At 38.6% G+C, this 23577-nt stretch overlaps 1 protein-coding gene across 1 annotated transcript in view; it reads left to right on the plus strand.

The window, feature by feature from the left end:
• Nucleotides 1-2: 2 nt before the first annotated feature.
• LOC307014335 (histone acetyltransferase KAT7-like) overlaps nt 3-23577 on the plus strand; it is a gene marked incomplete at its 5' end in the record, with an annotated part of 28361 nt that continues 4786 nt past the window's right edge. The window contains 11 exons of the mRNA XM_079642210.1: nt 3-318; nt 955-1037; nt 1967-2053; nt 3651-3749; nt 7247-7357; nt 7463-7510; nt 8778-8969; nt 11929-12018; nt 13897-14037; nt 15954-16047; nt 19171-19317. Of these exons, the coding sequence (XP_079498336.1) occupies nt 3-318; nt 955-1037; nt 1967-2053; nt 3651-3749; nt 7247-7357; nt 7463-7510; nt 8778-8969; nt 11929-12018; nt 13897-14037; nt 15954-16047; nt 19171-19317 (1408 nt within the window). The remainder of the gene's footprint in view (nt 319-954; nt 1038-1966; nt 2054-3650; nt 3750-7246; nt 7358-7462; nt 7511-8777; nt 8970-11928; nt 12019-13896; nt 14038-15953; nt 16048-19170; nt 19318-23577) is intronic.

The following is a 23577-nucleotide window of genomic DNA, read 5'->3' on the forward strand; positions in this document are numbered from 1 at the left end:
TGCACCTCTATAGCTTCAGTTTGTACCCATCATGCCCTCTGATTCTCTCTATCCTGATTGGCTGTTCAGATCTGAAGCAGGACGAGACGCCCCCCCGCACCCCCACTGGAAACGCCCCCTCCTCAGAGTCGGATCTGGAGGTTTCGAGCCACAGCAACGACCTGCTGGTTTCCCAGGAGGAGGACGAGCGATTGGCCAAAGAGCTGTCACTCAAAGAGGCCGCCGCCCACGACCTCTCCCATAGGCCGAAACGCCGGCGCTTCCACGAGAGCTACAACTTCAACATGAAGTGTCCGACGCCCGGATGCAACTCTCTGGGTGAGGAAACACAGAAACACTGGACGACAAATTCAGCAATTCATGGTTTGTTAACATTCAAGGGGATATTTGGTTTAGTCGATCTAAAACCCAAAGCATATCTAAACAGCTGACACAAGTATTTTCTGCCATTTTCAATTCAAAGAAACTTCAATTAGTACCATTTAAATGTCCTTATAAGTATAACATGGAAGTATAATCAGCTTGTTTTTGCACAGACTAACAGAAAGTATTATAATTAATAAGCCTTATTCATTCTGTTATTTTCTATTCCTTTATGATTATTATTAACTTTCCTAATAACTGCACTTGATCTGTATCTGTAGAAAGCTTGAAACTACTTTTTATACATGATTTAGGTCCCTTCATTTGTATTTTCTATGTTTTGAACTCATGTATTACCCCAAGGAGAAACGGAAACAGCATATCTCAACATTTATTAGGCTGGCAAAAGTATTTCCTGCCATTTTCCCATTAAAAGAAACTTGAATTGGTTCTTATTTATTCAAAATATCTAAACAGTTGGTGATGTTGTTCTGTAGATTGATGCATTTCAAAACAGAAACAACCCTTAAATGTTTCACTGAAGTCACTGCAGGTGTGTGTTCGTGATGTTAGAGTTCCTTCCTGTTTCAGGTCATCTGACGGGGCGACACGAGAGACACTTCTCCATCTCAGGATGTCCTCTCTACCACAACCTGTCAGCTGATGAGTGCAAGGTACACACACACACACACACACACACACAGACACACACACACACACACACACACACACACACACACACACACACACACACACACACACACACACACACACACACACAGACACACACACACACACACACACACACACACACACACACACACACACACACACACACACACACACACACACATATATATATATATACACACACACACACACACACACACACACACAGACACACACACACACACACACACACACACACACACACACACACACATACACACATACACACACACACACACACACACACACACACACACACACACACACACATACACATACACACACACACACATACACATACACACAGACACAGACACACACACACACACACACACACACACACACACACAGACACACTCATCTATATATATATTTAAATTACATTTAGATTTTCCTTTGATTTGATTTTTTGTCATCAAGAACATTTGAGTAGAAATATGTTGCCTTTTAACAAACCCCCTCGTAAGCAGAGGTGGAAGAAGTACTTGTTGTACTTAAGTAGAAGTAGCGATACTCAATTGAACTGCATTCACAAGAAGTGGTCGTGCCACAAAGCCTCGAGGTGGTTACTGCAGTTATTCTGCTGTGTGTGTGTGTGTGTGTGTGTGTGTGTGTGTGTGTGTGTGTGTGTGTGTGTGTGTGTGTGTGTGTGTGTGTGTGTGTGTGTGTGTGTGTGTGTGTGTGTGTGTGTGTGTGTGTGTGTGTGTGTGTGTGTGTGTGTGTGTGTGTGTGTGTGTGTGTGTGTGTGTGTGTGTGTGTGTGTGTGTGTGTGTGTGTGTGTGTGTGTGTGTGTGTGTGTGTGTGTGTGTGTGTGTGTGTGTGTGGGCGAATTCTGAGTTGTTGGTTTGTTAGACCGTGTTGATGTTTTTTTCAGGGTAAGGCATCGACGCGCGACAAACAGGCCGAAGAGAGGACGCTGTCGCATCGCCAGGACGAGAACAGACACTCCACAAGAAGCCAGGTAACACACACACACACACACACACACACACACACACACACACACACACACACACACACACACACACACACACACACACACACACACACACACACACACACACACACAAACACACACACACGTAACAGCATCAGACAAGCATGACACAACCGTGCAGGGCGTATCATTTAGACTCTTGTTAGCCACCTCTGTTTTTAAATCCACCAGTGATGCATTTCAGCTTTCGTTAACCACGGACCTTATTTCAGGAAAACAGCCTCAGTTGACCAAAGTGCTGCGTAGGGAACAAACACAATATGGAATAACACAATGGGAGTAAAATAATAAACAATAATTAAAAAGCACAATAACTAGAAACGTATAAAAATCCATACAAATGTCAAAATGTTTTGTTCAACAACTCGTGTTCAAAGCCAGTGCAAAGAGGTGAGTCTTTAGCAGAGATTTAAAAAGTAGAATCAATAGACCGAGTTAAAAAACATATTAAGAACATACTTAGAGACGAGGGAACAGGAAGTGAGGAAGTGCAGAAAACATCCAGAATATTCTCTCTAATAACTCGGGTTCAGGTGAAGGCTGCGACCCTTCCTCACCTGTCTGATTCACTTCATCACGAGGTGTGTGTGTGTGTGTGTGTGTGTGTGTGTGTGTGTGTGTGTGTGTGTGTGTGTGTGTGTGTGTGTGTGTGTGTGTGTGTGTGTGTGTGTGTGTGTGTGTGTGTGTGTGTGTGTGTGTGTGTGTGTGTGTGTGTGTGTGTGTGTGTGTGTGTGTGTGTGTGTGTGTGTGTGTGTGTGTGTGTGTGTGTGTGTGTGTGTGTGTGTGTGTGTGTGTGTGTGTGTGTGGCTTCAGGTCAGAGGTCCCAGTGTGATTCCTCAGGTGAACGGAGTGATGAAAGGTTGTTGTTGTTGTTGTTGTGGTTGTTGTTTGAGTCATAGATAACAGGCACACTGGTTGATAATAAACAGAGAACTCATACTGCCTGTGTTGCAGCACCTCTTTTCACCCTCTGTCTGAAACCAGAGCTGCTCTGATCGGTTAGCTGGACGGCTCTGTTGTGATTGGTCAACCAGCTTAGAGATGTCCCGCCCCTTTAGCCTATCACCTATGTGTTGGAGCGCTAGCTAACTCACCTTAATCTGTAATTAATGTTGTGTTGTTTATATTTTAGATGTTTTTATTATTATTATTATTATTATTATTATTATTATTATTATGATTATAATTTTCTCTAAGTGTCTTTGAGTTTCAAGAAAAGCGCTCTGGAAATACAATGCATGATAATGATTAGCCAATCGGAGAGCCAGTGTTCCAAAGTGATGTCACTATGTTCCGGAATTAAACAAAGGAGTCCAATGGAGGCGTTTCAAGCGGGGGAGGGGGAGTGTGTGGGAGACAACACCCACATTTGAGCCTTTGCAGACCATTTACATGCACTAAATCTATAGAACACACGACAGGAGAGGGAACACATAGAGCCTCTTCAAACTCATGTACATTGAATACAAGAATGTGTTATTTCAAAAAATATGCAAATGAGACGAACATTTTCATTTCAGATAAAAACAAATTCTGTGTTTTTTCTCCTGTGTGTCCTCAGGCTCCGTCAGACCGTCAGCTGCGGTACAAAGAGAAAGTGACGGAGCTGAGGAGGAAGAGGAACCCTAGCATCAATAAGGAGCAGAAGGACAAGCAGGGGGTAAGAGAGGAAGTAAAGGGTAACAGGGAGGAACATACAGATGTTTAAAGGGTTACAGCAAAGTGAATGTAGAACAGTCCCTGGACTCTCTCCTTCTCTTGGTCTGTGAGTCGACGTTACATTGATTGCATTGATGTGACTGCTTATAGTCCCTTTGTCCTCCTTAGCTTAGCAACAGTGTGTTATCGAGTATTAACAACCTGTTAAATGTCTTAATCGACCAATCAGAATCAGGCATTCAACCAAGCAGTGTCATAATGTTCAATGAAGTTATCATCGTCTCGTGTCGGACACCCTGTCCTGACTTCAGGTGGCTTCAGAAAATATACTTTAAAGAGTCCTCTCCTGCTGATGTTCAGGTGTATATCAGTATCTTGTGTCTCTACTTTAAAGAGTCCTCTCCAGCTGATGTTCAGGTGTATATCAGTATGTAGTGTCTCTACTTTAAAGAGTCCTCTCCTGCTGATCTTCAGGTGTATATCAGTATGTAGTGTCTCTACTTTAAAGAGTCCTCTCCTGCTGATGTTCAGGTGTATATCAGTATGTAGTGTCTCTACTTTAAAGAGTCCTCTCCTGCTGATGTTCAGGTGTATATCAGTATGTAGTGTCTCTACTTTAAAGAGTCCTCTCCTGCTGATGTTCAGGTGTATATCAGTATGTAGTGTCTCTACTTTAAAGAGTCCTCTCCTGCTGATGATCAGGTGTATATCCGTATGTAGTGTCTCTACTTTAAAGAGTCCTCTCCTGCTGATGTTCAGGTGTATATCAGTATGTAGTGTCTCTACTTTAAAGAGTCCTCTCCTGCTGATGATCAGGTGTATATCCGTATGTAGTGTCTCTACTTTAAAGAGTCCTCTCCTGCTGATGTTCAGGTGTATATCCGTATGTAGTGTCTCTACTTTAAAGAGTCCTCTCCTGCTGATGTTCAGGTGTATATCAGTATGTAGTGTCTCTACTTTAAAGAGTCCTCTCCTGCTGATGTTCAGGTGTATATCCGTATGTAGTGTCTCTACTTTAAAGAGTCCTCTCCTGCTGATGTTCAGGTGTATATCAGAATGTCGTGTCTCTACTTTAAAGAGTCCTCTCCTGCTGATGTTCAGGTGTATATCAGTATGTAGTGACTCTACTTTAAAGAGTCCTCTCCTGCTGATTTTCAGGTGTATTGATCAGTGTAGTGTCTCTACTTTAAAGAGTCCTCTCCTGCTGATGTTTAGGTGTATATCAGTATGTATTGTCTCTACTTTAAAGAGTCCTCTCCTGCTGATGTTCAGGTGTATATCAGTATGTAGTGTCTCTACTTTAAAGAGTCCTCTCCTGCTGATGTTCAGGTGTATATCAGTGTGTAGTGTCTCTACTTTAAAGAGTCCTCTCCTGCTGATGTTCAGGTGTATATCAGTATGTAGTGTCTCTACTTTAAAGAGTCCTCTCCTGCTGATGTTCAGGTGTATATCAGTATGTAGTGTCTCTACTTTAAAGAGTCCTCTCCTGCTGATGTTCAGGTGTATATCAGTATGTAGTGTCTCTACTTTAAAGAGTCCTCTCCTGCTGATGTTCAGGTGTATATCAGTATGTAGTGTCTCTACTTTAAAGAGTCCTCTCCTGCTGATGTGCAGGTGTATATCAGTATGTAGTGTCTCTACTTTAAAGAGTCCTCTCCTGCTGATGTTCAGGTGTATATCAGTATGTAGTGTCTCTACTTTAAAGAGTCCTCTCCTGCTGATGTTCAGGTGTATATCAGTATGTAGTGTCTCTACTTTAAAGAGTCCTCTCCTGCTGATGTTCAGGTGTATATCAGTATGTAGTGTCTCTACTTTAAAGAGTCCTCTCCTGCTGATGTTCAGGTGTATATCAGTATGTAGTGTCTCTACTTTAAAGAGTCCTCTCCTGCTGATGTTCAGGTGTATATCAGTATGTAGTGTCTCTACTTTAAAGAGTCCTCTCCTGCTGATGTTCAGGTGTATATCAGTATGTAGTGTCTCTACTTTAAAGAGTCCTCTCCTGCTGATGTTCAGGTGTATATCAGTATGTAGTGTCTCTACTTTAAAGAGTCCTCTCCTGCTGATGTGCAGGTGTATATCAGTATGTAGTGTCTCTACTTTAAAGAGTCCTCTCCTGCTGATGTTCAGGTGTATATCAGTATGTAGTGTCTCTACTTTAAAGAGTCCTCTCCTGCTGATGTTCAGGTGTATATCAGTATGTAGTGTCTCTACTTTAAAGAGTCCTCTCCTGCTGATGTTCAGGTGTATATCAGTGTGTAGTGTCTCTTCTTTAAAGAGTTCTCTCTCCTGCTGATGTTCAGGTGTATATCAGTATGTAGTGTCTCTACTTTAAAGAGTCCTCTCCTGCTGATGTTCAGGTGTATATCAGTATGTAGTGTCTCTACTTTAAAGAGTCCTCTCCTGATGATGTTCAGGTTTATATCAGTATGTAGTGTCTCTACTTTAAAGAGTCCTCTCCTGATGATGTTCAGGTGTATATCAGTATGTAGTGTCTCTACTTTAAAGAGTCCTCTCCTGCTGATGTTCAGGTGTATATCAGTGTGTAGTGTCTCTTCGTTAAAGAGTTCTCTCTCCTGCTGATGTTCAGGTGTATATCAGTATGTAGTGTCTCTACTTTAAAGAGTCCTCTCCTGCTGATGTTCAGGTGTATATCAGTATGTAGTGTCTCTACTTTAAAGAGTCCTCTCCTGCTGATGTTCAGGTGTATATCAGTATGTAGTGTCTCTACTTTAAAGAGTCCTCTCCTGCTGATGTTCAGGTGTATATCAGTGTGTAGTGTCTCTACTTTAAAGAGTCCTCTCCTGCTGATGTTCAGGTGTATATCAGTATGTAGTGTCTCTACTTTAAAGAGTCCTCTCCTGCTGATGTTCAGGTGTATATCAGTATGTAGTGTCTCTACTTTAAAGAGTCCTCTCCTGATGATGTTCAGGTTTATATCAGTATGTAGTGTCTCTACTTTAAAGAGTCCTCTCCTGATGATGTTCAGGTGTATATCAGTATGTAGTGTCTCTACTTTAAAGAGTCCTCTCCTGCTGATGTTCAGGTGTATATCAGTGTGTAGTGTCTCTTCGTTAAAGAGTTCTCTCTCCTGCTGATGTTCAGGTGTATATCAGTATGTAGTGTCTCTACTTTAAAGAGTCCTCTCCTGCTGATGTTCAGGTGTATATCAGTATGTAGTGTCTCTACTTTAAAGAGTCCTCTCCTGCTGATGTTCAGGTGTATATCAGTATGTAGTGTCTCTACTTTAAAGAGTCCTCTCCTGCTGATGTTCTGGTGTATATCAGTATGTAGTGTCTCTACTTTAAAGAGTCCTCTCCTGCTGATGTTCAGGTGTATATCAGTATGTAGTGTCTCTACTTTAAAGAGTCCTCTCCTGCTGATGTTCAGGTGTATATCAGTATGTAGTGTCTCTACTTTAAAGAGTCCTCTCCTGATGATGTTCAGGTGTATATCAGTGTGTAGTGTCTCTTCTTTAAAGAGTTCTCTCTCCTGCTGCAGGACCACCGTCAGAGTCTGGGTTCGAGTCGTGAGCCGCTGCTGGAAAACATCACGAGTGAATACGATCTGGAATTGTTCCGGAAAGCCCAGGCACGTGCATCGGAGGATCTTGTAAGAAAGAAAACTCATCCTCACCTCGCTCCCTTGCCCCCTTACCTCCTTACCTCCTTGCGTCCTCCCCCCTTCCTGCATCACTCCTCTTCTTCTCTGTTTCAGTCAGCACAGCCTCCTCTGCAGCCTCAGGAGGAGTCTGACATATTTTTGGTAGTTTGGACGATCACTTCCTGTTACTCTGTGTTTGCTTCTCTCTGTTGTGACTCATTCTGATACCAAGGTGTTGTTATTTACTCTAACCAACACAGAGATGTGTTTTAGGCGGTTATATACACATGACATTATAGAAAATGTGTTTTATAAGATGATATAGCTTTCAGATACACATAAAAGCTTTTTTATGGTTGAATGGCGTTGTTTGTGCACTCAGGCGTATTCTATACATTCAGAACAATCAATATATTTCAGTCAGGCATTTTAATCGTTCTATCTCCCTACAAAGTAAAGCCATTTTTAAATAAATAAAGATAATTATATATCGGTAAACATTTATATAACATATAAATAATTACTAGTTTCATTAAAATAACATGATTCAAATCAAATAATCACAAACATTGCAATATTTTAACATCATCTTATTATAGTATATTATTTTTAATTTAATTATTTTTTAATTATATTTAATTATTTTAAATTATATTTTATTATATTATTTTTAAATATATTATATTATCTTTAATTTAATTATATTACATTATTTTAAATGAAATTATGTTATATTATTTTAAATTATATTGTGTTATGTTATAATAAATTAAATGATGTTTTATTATATTATTTTAAATTATATTTTATTTTTAAATATATTATATTATCTTTAATTAAATTATATTACATTATGTTAAATTATATTATATTATTTTAAATTATATTATTTTAAATTATATTATATTAAATTATATTACATTATTTTAAATGAAATTATGTTATATTATTTTAAATTATATTGTGTTATGTTATAATAAATTAAATGATGTTTTATTATATTATTTTAAATTATATTTTATTATATTATTTTTAAATATATTATATTATCTTTAATTAAATTATATTACATTATTTTAAATTCAATTCAATTATTTTAAATTATATTGTATTTTAAATTATATTATTTTAAATTATATTATTTTAAATTATATTATGTTAAATTATATTATATTATGTTAAATTATATTATATTATGTTTGCCACGGGGAACAGCTTAGAGATCCTTCCAGACATGAAGAACCCTACATTAAATCGTATCTTGATCTAAAGCGTTCCCCTACCTGTTCCTCGGTCTCATCTCCATCCTGATATTCTTTATCTTTGTGTGGCTTGCTGCCTCCTCTGAGGTTTATCTCTGGTTCATCTGATCCTCTGCCCTGAATAACTGGGATCCTCTCTTCTCTTCCTCCTCCTCCCTCTTCATCAGGAGAAGCTGCGTCTGAGTGGCCAGGTTTCTGAGGGAAACAACATGATAAAGACCATCGTTTTCGGCCGCTATGAGTTGGACACCTGGTACCATTCGCCGTATCCGGAAGAATACGCCCGTCTAGGGAGACTCTATATGTGTGAATTCTGCCTGAAATACATGAAGAGCCAGACCATTCTGCGCAGGCACATGGTGAGGCAGCTCTTTACTCACTTTAAAGAGTCCTCTCCTGCTGATGTTCAGGTGTATATCAGTATGTAGAGTCTCTATTTTAAAGAGTCCTCTCCTGCTGATGTTCAGGTTTATATCAGTATGTAGTGTCTCTACTTTAAAGAGTCCTCTCCTGCTGATGTTCAGGTGTATATCAGTATGTAGTGTCTCTACTTTAAAGAGTCCTCTCCTGCTGATGTTCAGGTGTATATCAGTATGTAGAGTCTCTACTTTAAAGAGTCCTCTCCTGCTGATGTTCAGGTGTATATCAGTATGTAGAGTCTCTATTTTAAAGAGTCCTCTCCTGCTGATGTTCAGGTTTATATCAGTATGTAGTGTCTCTACTTTAAAGAGTCCTCTCCTGCTGATGTTCAGGTGTATATCAGTATGTAGTGTCTCTATTTTAAAGAGTCCTCTCCTGCTGATGTTCAGGTGTATATCAGTATGTAGTGTCTCTACTTTAAAGAGTCCTCTCCTGCTGATGTTCAGGTGTATATCTGTATGTAGTGTCTCTACTTTAAAGAGTCCTCTCCTGCTGATGTTCAGGTGTATATCAGTATGTAGTGTCTCTATTTTAAAGAGTCCTCTCCTGCTGATGTTCAGGTGTATATCAGTATGTAGTGTCTCTACTTTAAAGAGTCCTCTCCTGCTGATGTTCAGGTGTATATCAGTATGTAGTGTCTCTACTTTAAAGAGTCCTCTCCTGCTGATGTTCAGGTGTATATCAGTGTGTAGTGTCTCTACTTTAAAGAGTCCTCTCCTGCTGATGTTCAGGTGTATATCAGTATGTAGTGTCTCTACTTTAAAGAGTCCTCTCCTGCTGATGTTCAGGTGTATATCAGTATGTAGTGTCTCTGCTTTAAAGAGTCCTCTCCTGCTGATGTTCAGGTGTATATCAGTATGTAGTGTCTCTACTTTAAAGAGTCCTCTCCTGCTGATGTTCAGGTGTGTATCAGTATGTAGTGTCTCTACTTTAAAGAGTCCTCTCCTGCTGATGTTCAGGTGTATATCAGTATGTAGTGTCTCTACTTTAAAGAGTCCTCTCCTGCTGATGTTCAGGTGTATATCAGTATGTAGTGTCTCTTTTTTAAAGAGTTCTCTCCTGCTGATGTTCAGGTGTATATCAGTATGTAGTGTCTCTACTTTAAAGAGTCCTCTCCTGCTGATGTTCAGGTGTATATCAGTATGTAGTGTCTCTTTTTTAAAGAGTCCTCTCCTGCTGATGTTCAGATGTATATCAGTATGTAGTGTCTCTACTTTAAAGAGTGCTCTCCTGCTGATGTTCAGGTGTATATCAGTATGTAGTGTCTCTACTTTAAAGAGTGCTCTCCTGCTGATGTTCAGATGTATATCAGTATGTAGTGTCTCTACTTTAAAGAGTGCTCTCCTGCTGACGTTCAGGTGTATATCAGTATGTAGAGTCTCTACTTTAAAGAGTCCTCTCCTGCTGATGTTCAGGTGTATATCAGTATGTAGTGTCTCTACTTTAAAGAGTCCTCTCCTGCTGACGTTCAGGTGTATATCAGTATACTTTAAAGTATACAGTATATAAAGAGTTATGCTGTTCTTTAAAGTTTCTCTCGACTGTGGAGATGATTTGTTTTCATGAGAGTCAGACTAAAGACTCTGATGGAGAGAAAATGGACGTTGACAGAGTATAAATCTGAGTGTGTAACTCTAACCTCGCTATCTCTCAGCCTCAGGATACTCAGAAGTGTAACCCTGGAGCAAGCAGACTCTGCTGAGAGAGACTGAATCACTTGATAGACTCTGAAACTGAAGACAGGCTGAGCGTCATGCTTCTGAGCCTACATGTCAAAACCAATAAAAGACCACATTTAAAACACCAGCTGGAGGCTCTGGAAAAAATATGTAATTGTGATTAATTTGACTGACGTAGATTTAACCTCGTCAAAGATAGAGTTCAGCCTCCTGACAGCCTGGTGTAAAGCTATTCTTTAGTGGAGTAGTGCCTGACCTGCAGAAATGCGTGTGAATGCTGTAAACTGTGAACATGTGTTGCTGAATTGAGCTGAACATGCAGAGAAAGCTGAATCTGTGATTAGCTGAATGGTCTCTGGAGCTGCTTTTAGCGACAGAGACCAAGTCAGTGTGTTGCTGAACTTAGTGGAGACATGCAGGAAAGGGAAATGATTTGAATCCAAATAGTTACAGCTCAAATGCATTGCAGTGACTTTGTTGAAACTTGAAAGTGAAATGTTAAACTGGAACAGTAGGAAAAATAGTGAAGAGGGTTAATATCTAAAAGAAAAGTTTTAAAAAAGGCATAAACAACAACATGTATAGCCTCAATGTCCTGAAGTAGCTGAATAAGTTCATAGTTGAATGGTTTATAGCTGAAAGTAGGCTGAAGGAGTTAGATATTACATGTAAGTAGTAGTGAATTAAGCAATCATACACGAGAGGCCGTTCTTGAACTTCATTATTGGTACGACAGTACTGCGGCAAGCGCCGAGGTCCGTACGCCTGTACTGGAGTGGGGGCGTGGCTTGGAATTCGCCCAGCCAATCAGAAATTGGTACTTTTTTGGTACTTTGTTGGTACCACCTCTCAGCAGGCACTAAACATGGGGTAAAAGTTCCCGGCACTTTTTGGTGTGAACGCGAGATCAGGGGTACTAACGGAACTAAACGGGAAAAGTACTCCGGTGTGAACGCGGCTAATGATTCCAAATTGGGAAATGTTTGCGTTGCAGCAGCATAAAAACAAAACAAGGCATTGCACATAAGTAGAAATGAAAGAGTAGAAATAAACAATACTAGAAATGAAACATCTGATGCAAAGTGATCCTATCCAATAGAAGCAGCCCTATTCCATCTTGATATAGTTCTCTATATAAAATGAGCTTTATTTGACACAAATGTTCCTCTAGTGAATAAATTAACCTGATTTTACTCTCTGTGGTCTCGTTTCCTCGCAGGCGAAGTGTGTGTGGAAGCATCCTCCAGGAGACGAGATCTACAGGAAGGGAAACATCTCGGTGTTCGAGGTGGACGGGAAGAAGAACAAGGTGAAAACACACCGTTAGTGGTTTTACCTCAGGAATATTTATCAAAGTGTAAATTTGAGAAATCCATTTTTTTTGTAAACTACTTATTTAAAAAAAAATCCCCTCCCGAAATATATACAGTATGTAATATAGTGTATGTTAAAATAGCCAATAAAAAAAAAACTGATAATCATAAAACACCAAAAAAAAATGTAAGTTATTCAATTTTTTTTGACTTAAGAAGAAAAACGTGTTTTTAAAAAACACTTCATATTTCCAAAAACATCATTTCGAGAAAGTCATTTTCAATTTATTTTAAAATGTTTTAAAATACCTTATTTCTCTATATTTATTTAATTTTGAAATAATCACATTTTTGAGAAATATAATTATTCCCAAAAATTTATATTCCAAAAATATAAAATATAAAATCACCTTAAAAAAAACTGAATTAAACCTCTTTCTTTTTTATTACCAGACTGTCTTTAAAAAAAATCACAATTATTTTCAAACATTTTGTAAGAACACGTGATGCTTGCCGGTGGGCGTGTCTGGCACGCGACCAACAACCAATCACATGAATCTCCCGCCCCGGACACACAAGCACGCGGTTTGATTGGCTAGAGCTTGTGCTGGCATATGATTAGATTGGCTGGCGTTTCCGTCAACGCTTGAAAAGTTGAACTTCTCTCAACTTTCGAAGCGAACAATGCAGTTCTGCAAAGCGTGACGTCACCCCATTCAAAGTGACCCCCCCCCACTCCATCCATTTAAGCACGCGATGGAGCCGTGTGGACGGGACGTTATGTTTCCAAACATGACCTAATTTTCAGAAAATCGTTAAATTTGAATTTTTCAAAACTAAATATATTAGGCATGAAAATAGTTAACAGAAAACAAAGTGCCCCATGAATAACGGGAGAGTCGAACAGTTTCAAACTGAAATGTAAAAGTTGTTTGGCCAAAATATGCTACTCGCACCTACAATTACTTAAAAAAAATCTCAATAAACTGGCGAGCCGTGACTTCATGAATATTTATTTAGTTTTTACATTTATTTTAGTTCTACCATTTATTTTATTTGAATTTAGTGTCAGAATAATCCAGTCTGAATCTCTGTTTACACTCAAAGGGGTGTGTGTGTGTGTGTGTGTGTGTGTGTGTGTGTGTGTGTGTGTGTGTGTGTGTGTGTGTGTGTGTGTGTGTGTGTGTGTGTGTGTGTGTGTGTGTGTGTGTGTGTGTGTGTGTGTGTGTGTGTGTGTGTGTGTGTGTGTGTGTGTGTGTGTGTGTGTGTGTGTGTGTGTGTGCCAGTGTGTGTGAGACAGTGTGAGACAGTGTGAGCGTTAAGGAGAGGTGATGCTACCTTCAAGTCCTTTTAGTTTGATGTTTGTTCGGTAAAAACCTGCACTTTATCCTAGTTTGTTCTGTAGTGTTTCCTCTTTAAAACCAGTTTAACATCAATGGTTTCCCCCTGCATATAATCACACACACACACACACACACACACACACACACACACACACACACACACACACACACACACACACACACACACACACACTCTCTGTGATCTGTTATGTTGTGTCTGCTGGAGGGGGTTTATGGAGAAACCCAGAGAAGTTTACAAAAGGCAGTTTTAGAAAGTAACCACTTTCACTCAAGTACTGCACTTAAGAATAGCTTTGAGGTACTTTACTTGTGTGTATCCTTTGTGACGGATTGAGTTACTAGCTGCAGTTACAATAATCAAAGTCAGTCAACTTTACTGTCAATCTTTCAGTTTGTGTGTACAGACGGAGAGATCGAAATACCGTTTCCACAACCTCGAATACAAATATATATAAAGATATGTATAAAATCCTACTTTATTTCCCGTGAACTCCGAATGTTTTGTTCCAGATCTACTGTCAGAACCTGTGTCTGCTGGCGAAGCTCTTCCTGGATCACAAGACTCTTTATTACGACGTGGAGCCGTTTCTGTTCTACGCCATGACAGAGTCCGACTCGACGGGCTGCCACCTGGTGGGGTACTTCTCCAAGGTGAGAGGACCCTGCACGTACGACACCATAACACTTTGATGGTCAGATCAAGTCTGAAATGTGACTCCATGTGTAACATCAACAGAGACAGATATCGTTCTCTGTAGTGAACTGTACTGGACGGGCCTTTAACTACGTGTGTTTACTGGGGCTGTGCCTCTTCACTGGTCTCACCATTCGATTCGATTCAATTCGATATCCCGATGCATCACGATTCATACCAATGCGTTGCCTCCTCCATTTTCTATATTACTGCACATGGCTTATTTTTCATCAATGCATACATGCAGTAAATACATAATGAACTCTCTTTGTATTATTTAGAAAGTGCTTCAGAAATCAAGAACATAAATGTCTTGACATTAATTTATAAACCAGAATAAATGAATTGTATAGGTCTAGCCTCCCTATCTGTGTGTGAAGTTGTTCCATCCTCAAAAACTAAAAACTAATACTCCTACAGTCTAGCTGCAGCTTCTAGCTACAGTCTTCTGTTAAAGAAAGGACCCTGAATGTCCTGGATGTGGCATCACACACAGGACTGGAGTCTGAACACAGCAGACAACAGGAGTATTTACAGCATATACAAACACAAACACTGCATGTGGGCGCACTCTTACATTCTCTGTCTCACTGTTACATAAATCCCATGAATGTGTGAGGTTAAGTTAGCTTCATCATATCTCAATCAGTGATTAAGTGAATAATAAAGTTTCTATCAGGTTACTATCAGCCTGTCACTCATTATTTTCAGGGAGGGGGCGGGGCTTGGAGGAACGGAGAGGAGACGGTGATCGCGGAAGCTTTGTTCCTCCTGCCTTCACAAACTTTACACACGTATATATCGTCTGGAAATTACTAGAGGACATTCATACTGTGCAATCCAAGACTTCATTAGATCCATCAAAAACCTGACTTGATGATTGTAACGCGATTATTTTTGAAAAACATAAATCCCTGTGCGTCTGAGCCGCAGCGACACGGAGTGATTCAGAGCGGGTCTGCTGTTGGCTCTGGACTGGTGCTCTTGTGTTGGTGGAGAAAGCAGACTGCTCCGTGTGTGGTGTCGCTGTGTGTGTGTGATCTCTGCGTCACCGACCGATTTGATATTAAAGTGACAGAAAAAAAAACGTTATAGTAAAGCCGCGGCCGGAAAATCAGGAAGCAACGTTACTACGCTATAATCGATTATCTTCCGTCACGGCATCGATGCCGAGTCGTCCACGTCCACATCGTGGAAACGATTATTTTCAACACCCCTAGTGTTTACTGCAATATTTGTCATTTATAGAGATAACGATAGAGGAAATAAGGTATTTTACTTGACCTAAAAAAATATATAAAAGCTTGATTTAAAAAAAAAATCATAACATTTTCTAAAAAAATCACATTTATTTAAAAAAAGATTGCAAAAAAAACTATTTTTCAAAAATGATATAATTCTCAAAATCTCACCTTACTTTAAGAAACACAACATTTTTCCAAAAAGACCTAGCTTCTGAAAAGTACCTTACATTTTCAAAAATACGTAAATTGTAAAATATTTCCCCAAAAATAACATTTTCGTAAATTCCAAAAATTTTCTCCCCAAATTTTTTTTTAATACAAAATAAATAGAATAAAATATATATAAATAGACATTTCTTTAAAAACATTTTTTTTAAATAATGAACACGTTTATTATTTTTAATGAACACTCTTTCTGTGGAATATATGCTCTTACAGCTCTGGAAACAAATAATAGACCACTCCACATTTGTCTTGAATCTGAATCTTTAAATCATTGGCAGCCTTTCCAGTTTCTGTTGAATGTATTTTGACAGTTAGGTGTTGGCATTCATACTTGAGGACTTCCTCCACCTCAGCTGATATGAACTCCTAAGAATCAGCTGATCTCTTGTGTTCCCTCTCTGCAGGAGAAGAACTCCTTCCTGAACTACAACGTGTCGTGTATCCTCACCATGCCTCAGTACATGAGGCAGGGCTACGGCAAGATGCTCATCGACTTCAGTGAGTGTGTGTGTGTGTGTGTGTGTGTGTGTGTGTGTGTGTGTGTGTGTGTGTGTGTGTGTGTGTGTGTGTGTGTGTGTGTGTGTGTGTGTGTGTGTGTGTGTGTGTGTGTGTGTGTGTGTGTGTGTGTGTGTGTGTGTGTGTGTGTGTGTGTGTGTGTGTGTGTGTGTGTGTGTGTGTGTGTGTGTGTGTGTGTGTGTGTGTGTGTGTGTGTGTGTGTGTGTGTGTGTGTGTGTGTGCAGATTTAGGAGGCCCTCACACACTCTTGTTGTTTTTTCATTAAAGTCATTAATTTCCTACTTTGTTCTCTCCGTATCTACATTTCCTCAGAGGGAGAAGACGATGCTTAAGAATTACTTTATTGATCCCAATTCGGTGAATGTTTGCGTTGCAGCACTATAAAAAGACAAGGAATTGTACATTAGAGAAATAAAAAGAACTAGAAATGAACAATCCAAAATATAAAGGTCTCAAATTGAAATAAAATAGCATTAAAAAATGTGAGAAAGGAACAGAGTGCAGGACATTTAGGGGATAAGGGAAGAGATAAAGGAAACACTGGTTATCAGAGGCAGGAAGTACAAATACTTTGTTACTGTACTTAAGTACATCTTTCTGGTATCAGTACTTTACTCCAATACTTATTACTTTCTACTTCTTACATGTTGAACTCAAATACCTGTACTTTCTACTTCTTACATGTTGAACTCAAATACCTGTACTTTCTACTTCTTACATGTTGAACTCAAATACCTGTACTTTCTACTTCTTACATGTTGAACTCAAATACCTGTACTTTCTACTTCTTACATGTTGAACACAAATACCTGTACTTTCTACTTCTAACATGTTGAACACAAATACCTGTACTTTCTACTTCTTACATGTTGAACACAAATACCTGTACTTTCTACTTCTTACATGTTGAACTCAAATACCTGTACTTTCTACTTCTTACATGTTGAACACAAATACCTGTACTTTCTACTTCTTACATGTTGAACTCAAATACCTGTACTTTCTACTTCTCACATGTTGAACCCAAATACCTCTACTTTCTACTTCTTACATGTTGAACACAAATACCTGTACTTTCTACTTCTTACATGTTGAACACAAATACCTGTACTTTCTACTTCTTACATGTTGAACCCAAATACCTCTACTTTCTACTTCTTACATGTTGAACTCAAATACCTGTACTTTCTACTTCTTACATGTTGAACTCAAATACCTGTACTTTCTACTTCTTACATGTTGAACACAAATACCTGTACTTTCTACTTCTTACACTTTAAACCCAAATACCTGTACTTTCTACTTCTTACATGTTGAACACAAATACCTGTACTTTCTACTTCTTACACTTTAAACCCAAATACCTGTACTTTCTACTTCTTACATGTTGAACACAAATACCTGTACTTTCTACTTCTCACATGTTGAACTCAAATACCTGTACTTTCTACTTCTAACATGTTGAACACAAATACCTGTACTTTCTACTTCTTACATGTTGAACTCAAATACCTGTACTTTCTAATTCTTACATGTTGAACTCAAATACCTGTACTTTCTACTTCTCACATGTTGAACACAAATACCTGTACTTTCTACTTCTTACATGTTGAACACAAATACCTGTACTTTCTACTTCTTACATGTTGAACTCAAATACCTGTACTTTCTACTTCTTACATGTTGAACACAAATACCTGTACTTTCTACTTCTTACACTTTAAACCCAAATACCTGTACTTTCTACTTCTTACACTTTAAACACAAATACCTGTACTTTCTACTTCTTACACTTTAAACACAAATACCTGTACTTTCTACTTCTTACATGTTGAACTCAAATACCTGTACTTTCTACTTCTTACATGTTGAACACAAATACCTGTACTTTCTACTTCTTACACTTTAAACTCAAATACCTGTACTTTCTACTTCTCACATGTTGAACACAAATACCTGTACTTTCTACTTCTTACACTTTAAACCCAAATACCTGTACTTTCTACTTCTTACATGTTGAACTCAAATACCTGTACTTTCTACTTCTTACATGTTGAACACAAATACCTGTACTTTCTACTTCTTACATGTTGAACACAAATACCTGTACTTTCTACTTCTTACATGTTGAACTCAAATACCTGTACTTTCTACTTCTTACATGTTGAACTCAAATACCTGTACTTTCTATTTCTTACATGTTGAACACAAATACCTGTACTTTCTACTTCTTACATGTTGAACTCAAATACCTGTACTTTCTACTTCTTACATGTTGAACTCAAATACCTGTACTTTCTACTTCTTACATGTTGAACACAAATACCTGTACTTTCTACTTCTTACATGTTGAACACAAATACCTGTACTTTCTACTTCTTACATGTTGAACTCAAATACCTGTACTTTCTACTTCTTACATGTTGAACTCAAATACCTGTACTTTCTACTTCTTACATGTTGAACTCAAATACCTGTACTTTCTACTTCTTACATGTTGAACACAAATACCTGTACTTTCTACTTCTTACATGTTGAACTCAAATACCTGTACTTTCTACTTCTTACATGTTGAACTCAAATACCTGTACTTTCTACTTCTTACATGTTGAACTCAAATACCTGTACTTTCTACTTCTTACATGTTGAACTCAAATACCTGTACTTTCTACTTCTCTCATTTTCCAAACAGGCTGGTTCCTTTAGTCTGAATGTGTGTTTGGTGGCGTGATCATTATTATTTAGAGTCATTGCGTGCCTATTGATTTGAACACGATCCGTGTATCCATCATTTCCTGGTCTTCTCTAAAGAAGAGGGACCAATGGAAACGTTGTCATGTTGCCGTTGGTCACCATGGAAACATTCATTAGCTAACAATGACATTATTGTTCTATTAATATAAAGGGAGGTCAGGTACTCTTTAAAACAGCTGCTAGTTATGGGTACTTTTTACTGAAGTACATTTCAAAGCCTCTTTACTTTCACTTGAGTAAAGAAGTTTAGTCAGTACTTCTACTTTCACCAGAGTATTTTTAACAGTAACACATTTACAGTAAGAAAATATAAGTGTTCCAATTAACGACGACATCTTGTGTGTGTTTCAGGCTACCTGCTGTCGAAGGTGGAGGAGAAGGTGGGCTCTCCTGAGAGACCGCTCTCTGACCTCGGACTCATCAGCTATAGAAGCTACTGGAAGGAAGTTCTGCTGAGATACCTGCACGACTTCCAGGGGAAAGAGATCTCCATCAAAGGTCAGGACTCTTTAAAGTAGAGACACTACATACTGATATACACCTGAACATCAGCAGGAGAGGACTCTTTAAAGTAGAGACACTACATACTGATATACACCTGAACATCAGCTGGAGAGGACTCTTTAAAGTAGAGACACTACATACTGATATACACCTGAACATCAGCTGGAGAGGACTCTTTAAAGTAGAGACACTACATACTGATATACACCTGAACATCAGCTGGAGAGGACTCTTTAAAGTAGAGACACTACATACTGATATACACCTGAACATCAGCAGGAGAGGACTCTTTAAAGTAGAGACACTACATACTGATATACACCTGAACATCAGCAGGAGAGGACTCTTTAAAGTAGAGACACTACATACTGATATACACCTGAACATCAGCAGGAGAGGACTCTTTAAAGTAGAGACACTACATACTGATATACACCTGAACATCAGCAGGAGAGGACTCTTTAAAGTAGAGACACTACATACTGATATACACCTGAACATCAGCAGGAGAGGACTCTTTAAAGTAGAGACACTACATACTGATATACACCTGAACATCAGCAGGAGAGGACTCTTTAAAGTAGAGACACTACATACTGATATACACCTGAACATCAGCAGGAGAGGACTCTTTAAAGTAGAGACACTACATACTGATATACACCTGAACATCAGCAGGAGAGGACTCTTTAAAGTAGAGACACTACATACTGATATACACCTGAACATCAGCAGGAGAGGACTCTTTAAAGTAGAGACACTACATACTGATATACACCTGAACATCAGCAGGAGAGGACTCTTTAAAGTAGAGACACTACATACTGATATACACCTGAACATCAGCAGGAGAGGACTCTTTAAAATAGAGACACTACATACTGATATACACCTGAACATCAGCAGGAGAGGACTCTTTAAAGTAGAGACACTACATACTGATATACCTGAACATCAGCAGGAGAGGACTCTTTAAAGTAGAGACACTACATACTGATATACACCTGAACATCAGCAGGAGAGGACTCTTTAAAGTAGAGACACTACATACTGATATACACCTGAATATCAGCAGGAGAGGACTCTTTAAAGTAGAGACACTACATACTGATATACACCTGAACATCAGCAGGAGAGGACTCTTTAAAGTAGAGACACTACATACTGATATACACCTGAACATCAGCTGGAGAGGACTCTTTAAAGTAGAGACACTACATACTGATATACACCTGAACATCAGCAGGAGAGGACTCTTTAAAGTAGAGACACTACACACTGATATACACCTGAATATCAGCAGGAGAGGACTCTTTAAAGTAGAGACACTACTGATATACACCTGAACATCAGCAGGAGAGGACTCTTTAAAGTAGAGACACTGCATACTGATATACACCTGAACATCAGCAGGAGAGGACTCTTTAAAGTAGAGACACTACATACTGATATACACCTGAACATCAGCAGGAGAGTACTCTTTAAAGTAGAGACACTACATACTGATATACACCTGAACATCAGCAGGAGAGGACTCTTTAAAGTAGAGACACTACATACTGATATACACCTGAACATCAGCAGGAGAGTACTCTTTAAAGTAGAGACACTACTGATATACACCTGAACATCAGCAGGAGAGGACTCTTTAAAGTAGAGACACTGCATACTGATATACACCTGAACATCAGCAGGAGAGGACTCTTTAAAGTAGAGACACTACATACTGATATACACCTGAACATCAGCAGGAGAGTACTCTTTAAAGTAGAGACACTACATACTGATATACACCTGAACATCAGCAGGAGAGGACTCTTTAAAGTAGAGACACTACATACTGATATACACCTAAACATCAGCAGGAGAGGACTCTTTAAAGTAGAGACACTACATACTGATACACCTGAACATCAGCAGGAGAGGACTCTTTAAAGTAGAGACACTACATACTGATATACACCTGAACATCAGCAGGAGAGGACTCTTTAAAGTAGAGACACTACATACTGATATACACCTGAACATTAGCAGGAGAGAACTCTTTAAAGTAGAGACACTACATACTGATAAAGCTCTTTCATATATGCAGGCATGTGTGTCTCTGCCTTTGTGAATGTAACAAATGACTGATTCAATCAAGTGTGTCAGACTATAGAAAGAGGTATCAGTAGAAATCTTTAGATACCGTTCAGACAAACTGAATACTTCAGTCGTAACACTTTGTTCCCCTCAGAGTTTAAAAGTTGTTCTGAATGCAGAAAGATCCTCTCACTGCAGACTCTTCTTCATTCAGAATCTGCCCTCCATTCTGTGTTTCTCTGCAGAGATGATTAAACATCAGGATCTTTTGATTACTTACTATTTCCATAAAGAGCCTCGCCGTGCTCGTTCTGCAGAAACAGTGTCATGGTGTTTCAGCTGCAGAGAAACAGCCGAGCTTCAACAAGGATTTTAAGCAAAAGACACAAAAAATCTCCTTGTGATTTTTTAATCCTCCACGCGTGAGGTTGACTCGACTTCTCAGTGTTTTTTAGGGACTCCTCGTGCAGGACATATTAACTCTTTACTCAGACAGTGAATACAGTAAACATGAAACCAGGTTAAAGGCACGTTTTGCTTTTTGTTGAGACTCTCTGCTGTTTTCAGGCACTTATCGTTGTCACTGTTAGCATATTAGCATGTTAGCATAACGCTATCAGTATTTGGCTCAAAGGACTGTGTTGTCTTCGTACAGCCATTAAAAGCTGTTAGCATGGCCGTAGACACTGTGTTTGAGTCTCTAGTTGTTCGTGAAAATACTGCCTCTGAAATGATTTTTGGATTATTTGTCAACTCGCTTTTTTTCATCCTAAACAGCCGATTGGACAGACAACAAGGCAGCAATTAATAACCATTCATTGCTGCCTTGTACGTGTCGTGGAAGTCCTAAATATGCCGGAAATATGATTTTGTTTGACATAAAATCAAAGAGCTCGAGGTGCAAAGAGAAGACGACATTAAGTGTGCCATTCTTTCTGATTCGCAGAGACTCTTTAACACCGATATTTCAAACATTTTAACTTGAGTTTTTACAGTTATTTAAATCAGTTAGCTAACTGTGAAGGGAATATCCATGCTCTTGATTGTTGTGTTTTAAGTTGTGTGATACTGTGACGATTCGGCAACGTTTTTAGTGTTTAATCAGTAACGTGCACAGATTCATGTTACTCTTTACAGAGGGGGGAAACAGTGGAGTACAAATACTTTGTTACTGTACTGAAGTACATGTTTCTGGTATCAGTACTTCACTCCACTACTTATTTTTCTGACCACTTTTGACTTTCTACTTCTTACATGTTGAACACAAATACCTGTACTTTCTACTTCTTACATGTTGAACACAAATACCTGTACTTTCTACTTCTTACATGTTGAACACAAATACCTGTACTTTCTACTTCTCACATGTTGAACACAAATACCTGTACTTTCTACTTCTTACATGTTGAACACAAATACCTGTACTTTCTACTTCTCACATGTTGAACACAAATACCTGTACTTTCTACTTCTTACATGTTGAACTCAAATACCTGTACTTTCTACTTCTCACATGTTGAACTCAAATACCTGTACTTTCTACTTCTTACATGTTGAACACAAATACCTGTACTTTCTACTTCTTACATGTTGAACACAAATACCTGTACTTTCTACTTCTTACATGTTGAACACAAATACCTGTACTTTCTACTTCTCACATGTTGAACACAAATACATGTACTTTCTACTTCTTACATGTTGAACTCAAATACCTGTACTTTCTACTTCTTACATGTTGAACCCAAATACCTGTACTTTCTACTTCTTACATGTTGAACACAAATACATGTACTTTCTACTTCTTACATGTTGAACTCAAATACCTGTACTTTCTACTTCTTACATGTTGAACACAAATACCTGTACTTTCTACTTCTTACATGTTGAACACAAATACATGTACTTTCTACTTCTTACATGTAGAACCCAAATACCTGTACTTTCTACTTCTTACATGTTGAACTCAAATACCTGTACTTTCTACTTCTTACATGTTGAACACAAATACCTGTACTTTCTACTTCTTACATGTTGAACACAAATACATGTACTTTCTACTTCTTACATGTAGAACCCAAATACCTGTACTTTCTACTTCTTACATGTTGAACTCAAATACCTGTACTTTCTACTTCTTACATGTTGAACTCAAATACCTGTACTTTCTAC

This window comes from Notothenia rossii, assembly GCF_949606895.1.
Source record: "Notothenia rossii genome assembly, chromosome: 8".
Lineage (NCBI taxonomy): Eukaryota > Metazoa > Chordata > Actinopteri > Perciformes > Nototheniidae > Notothenia > Notothenia rossii.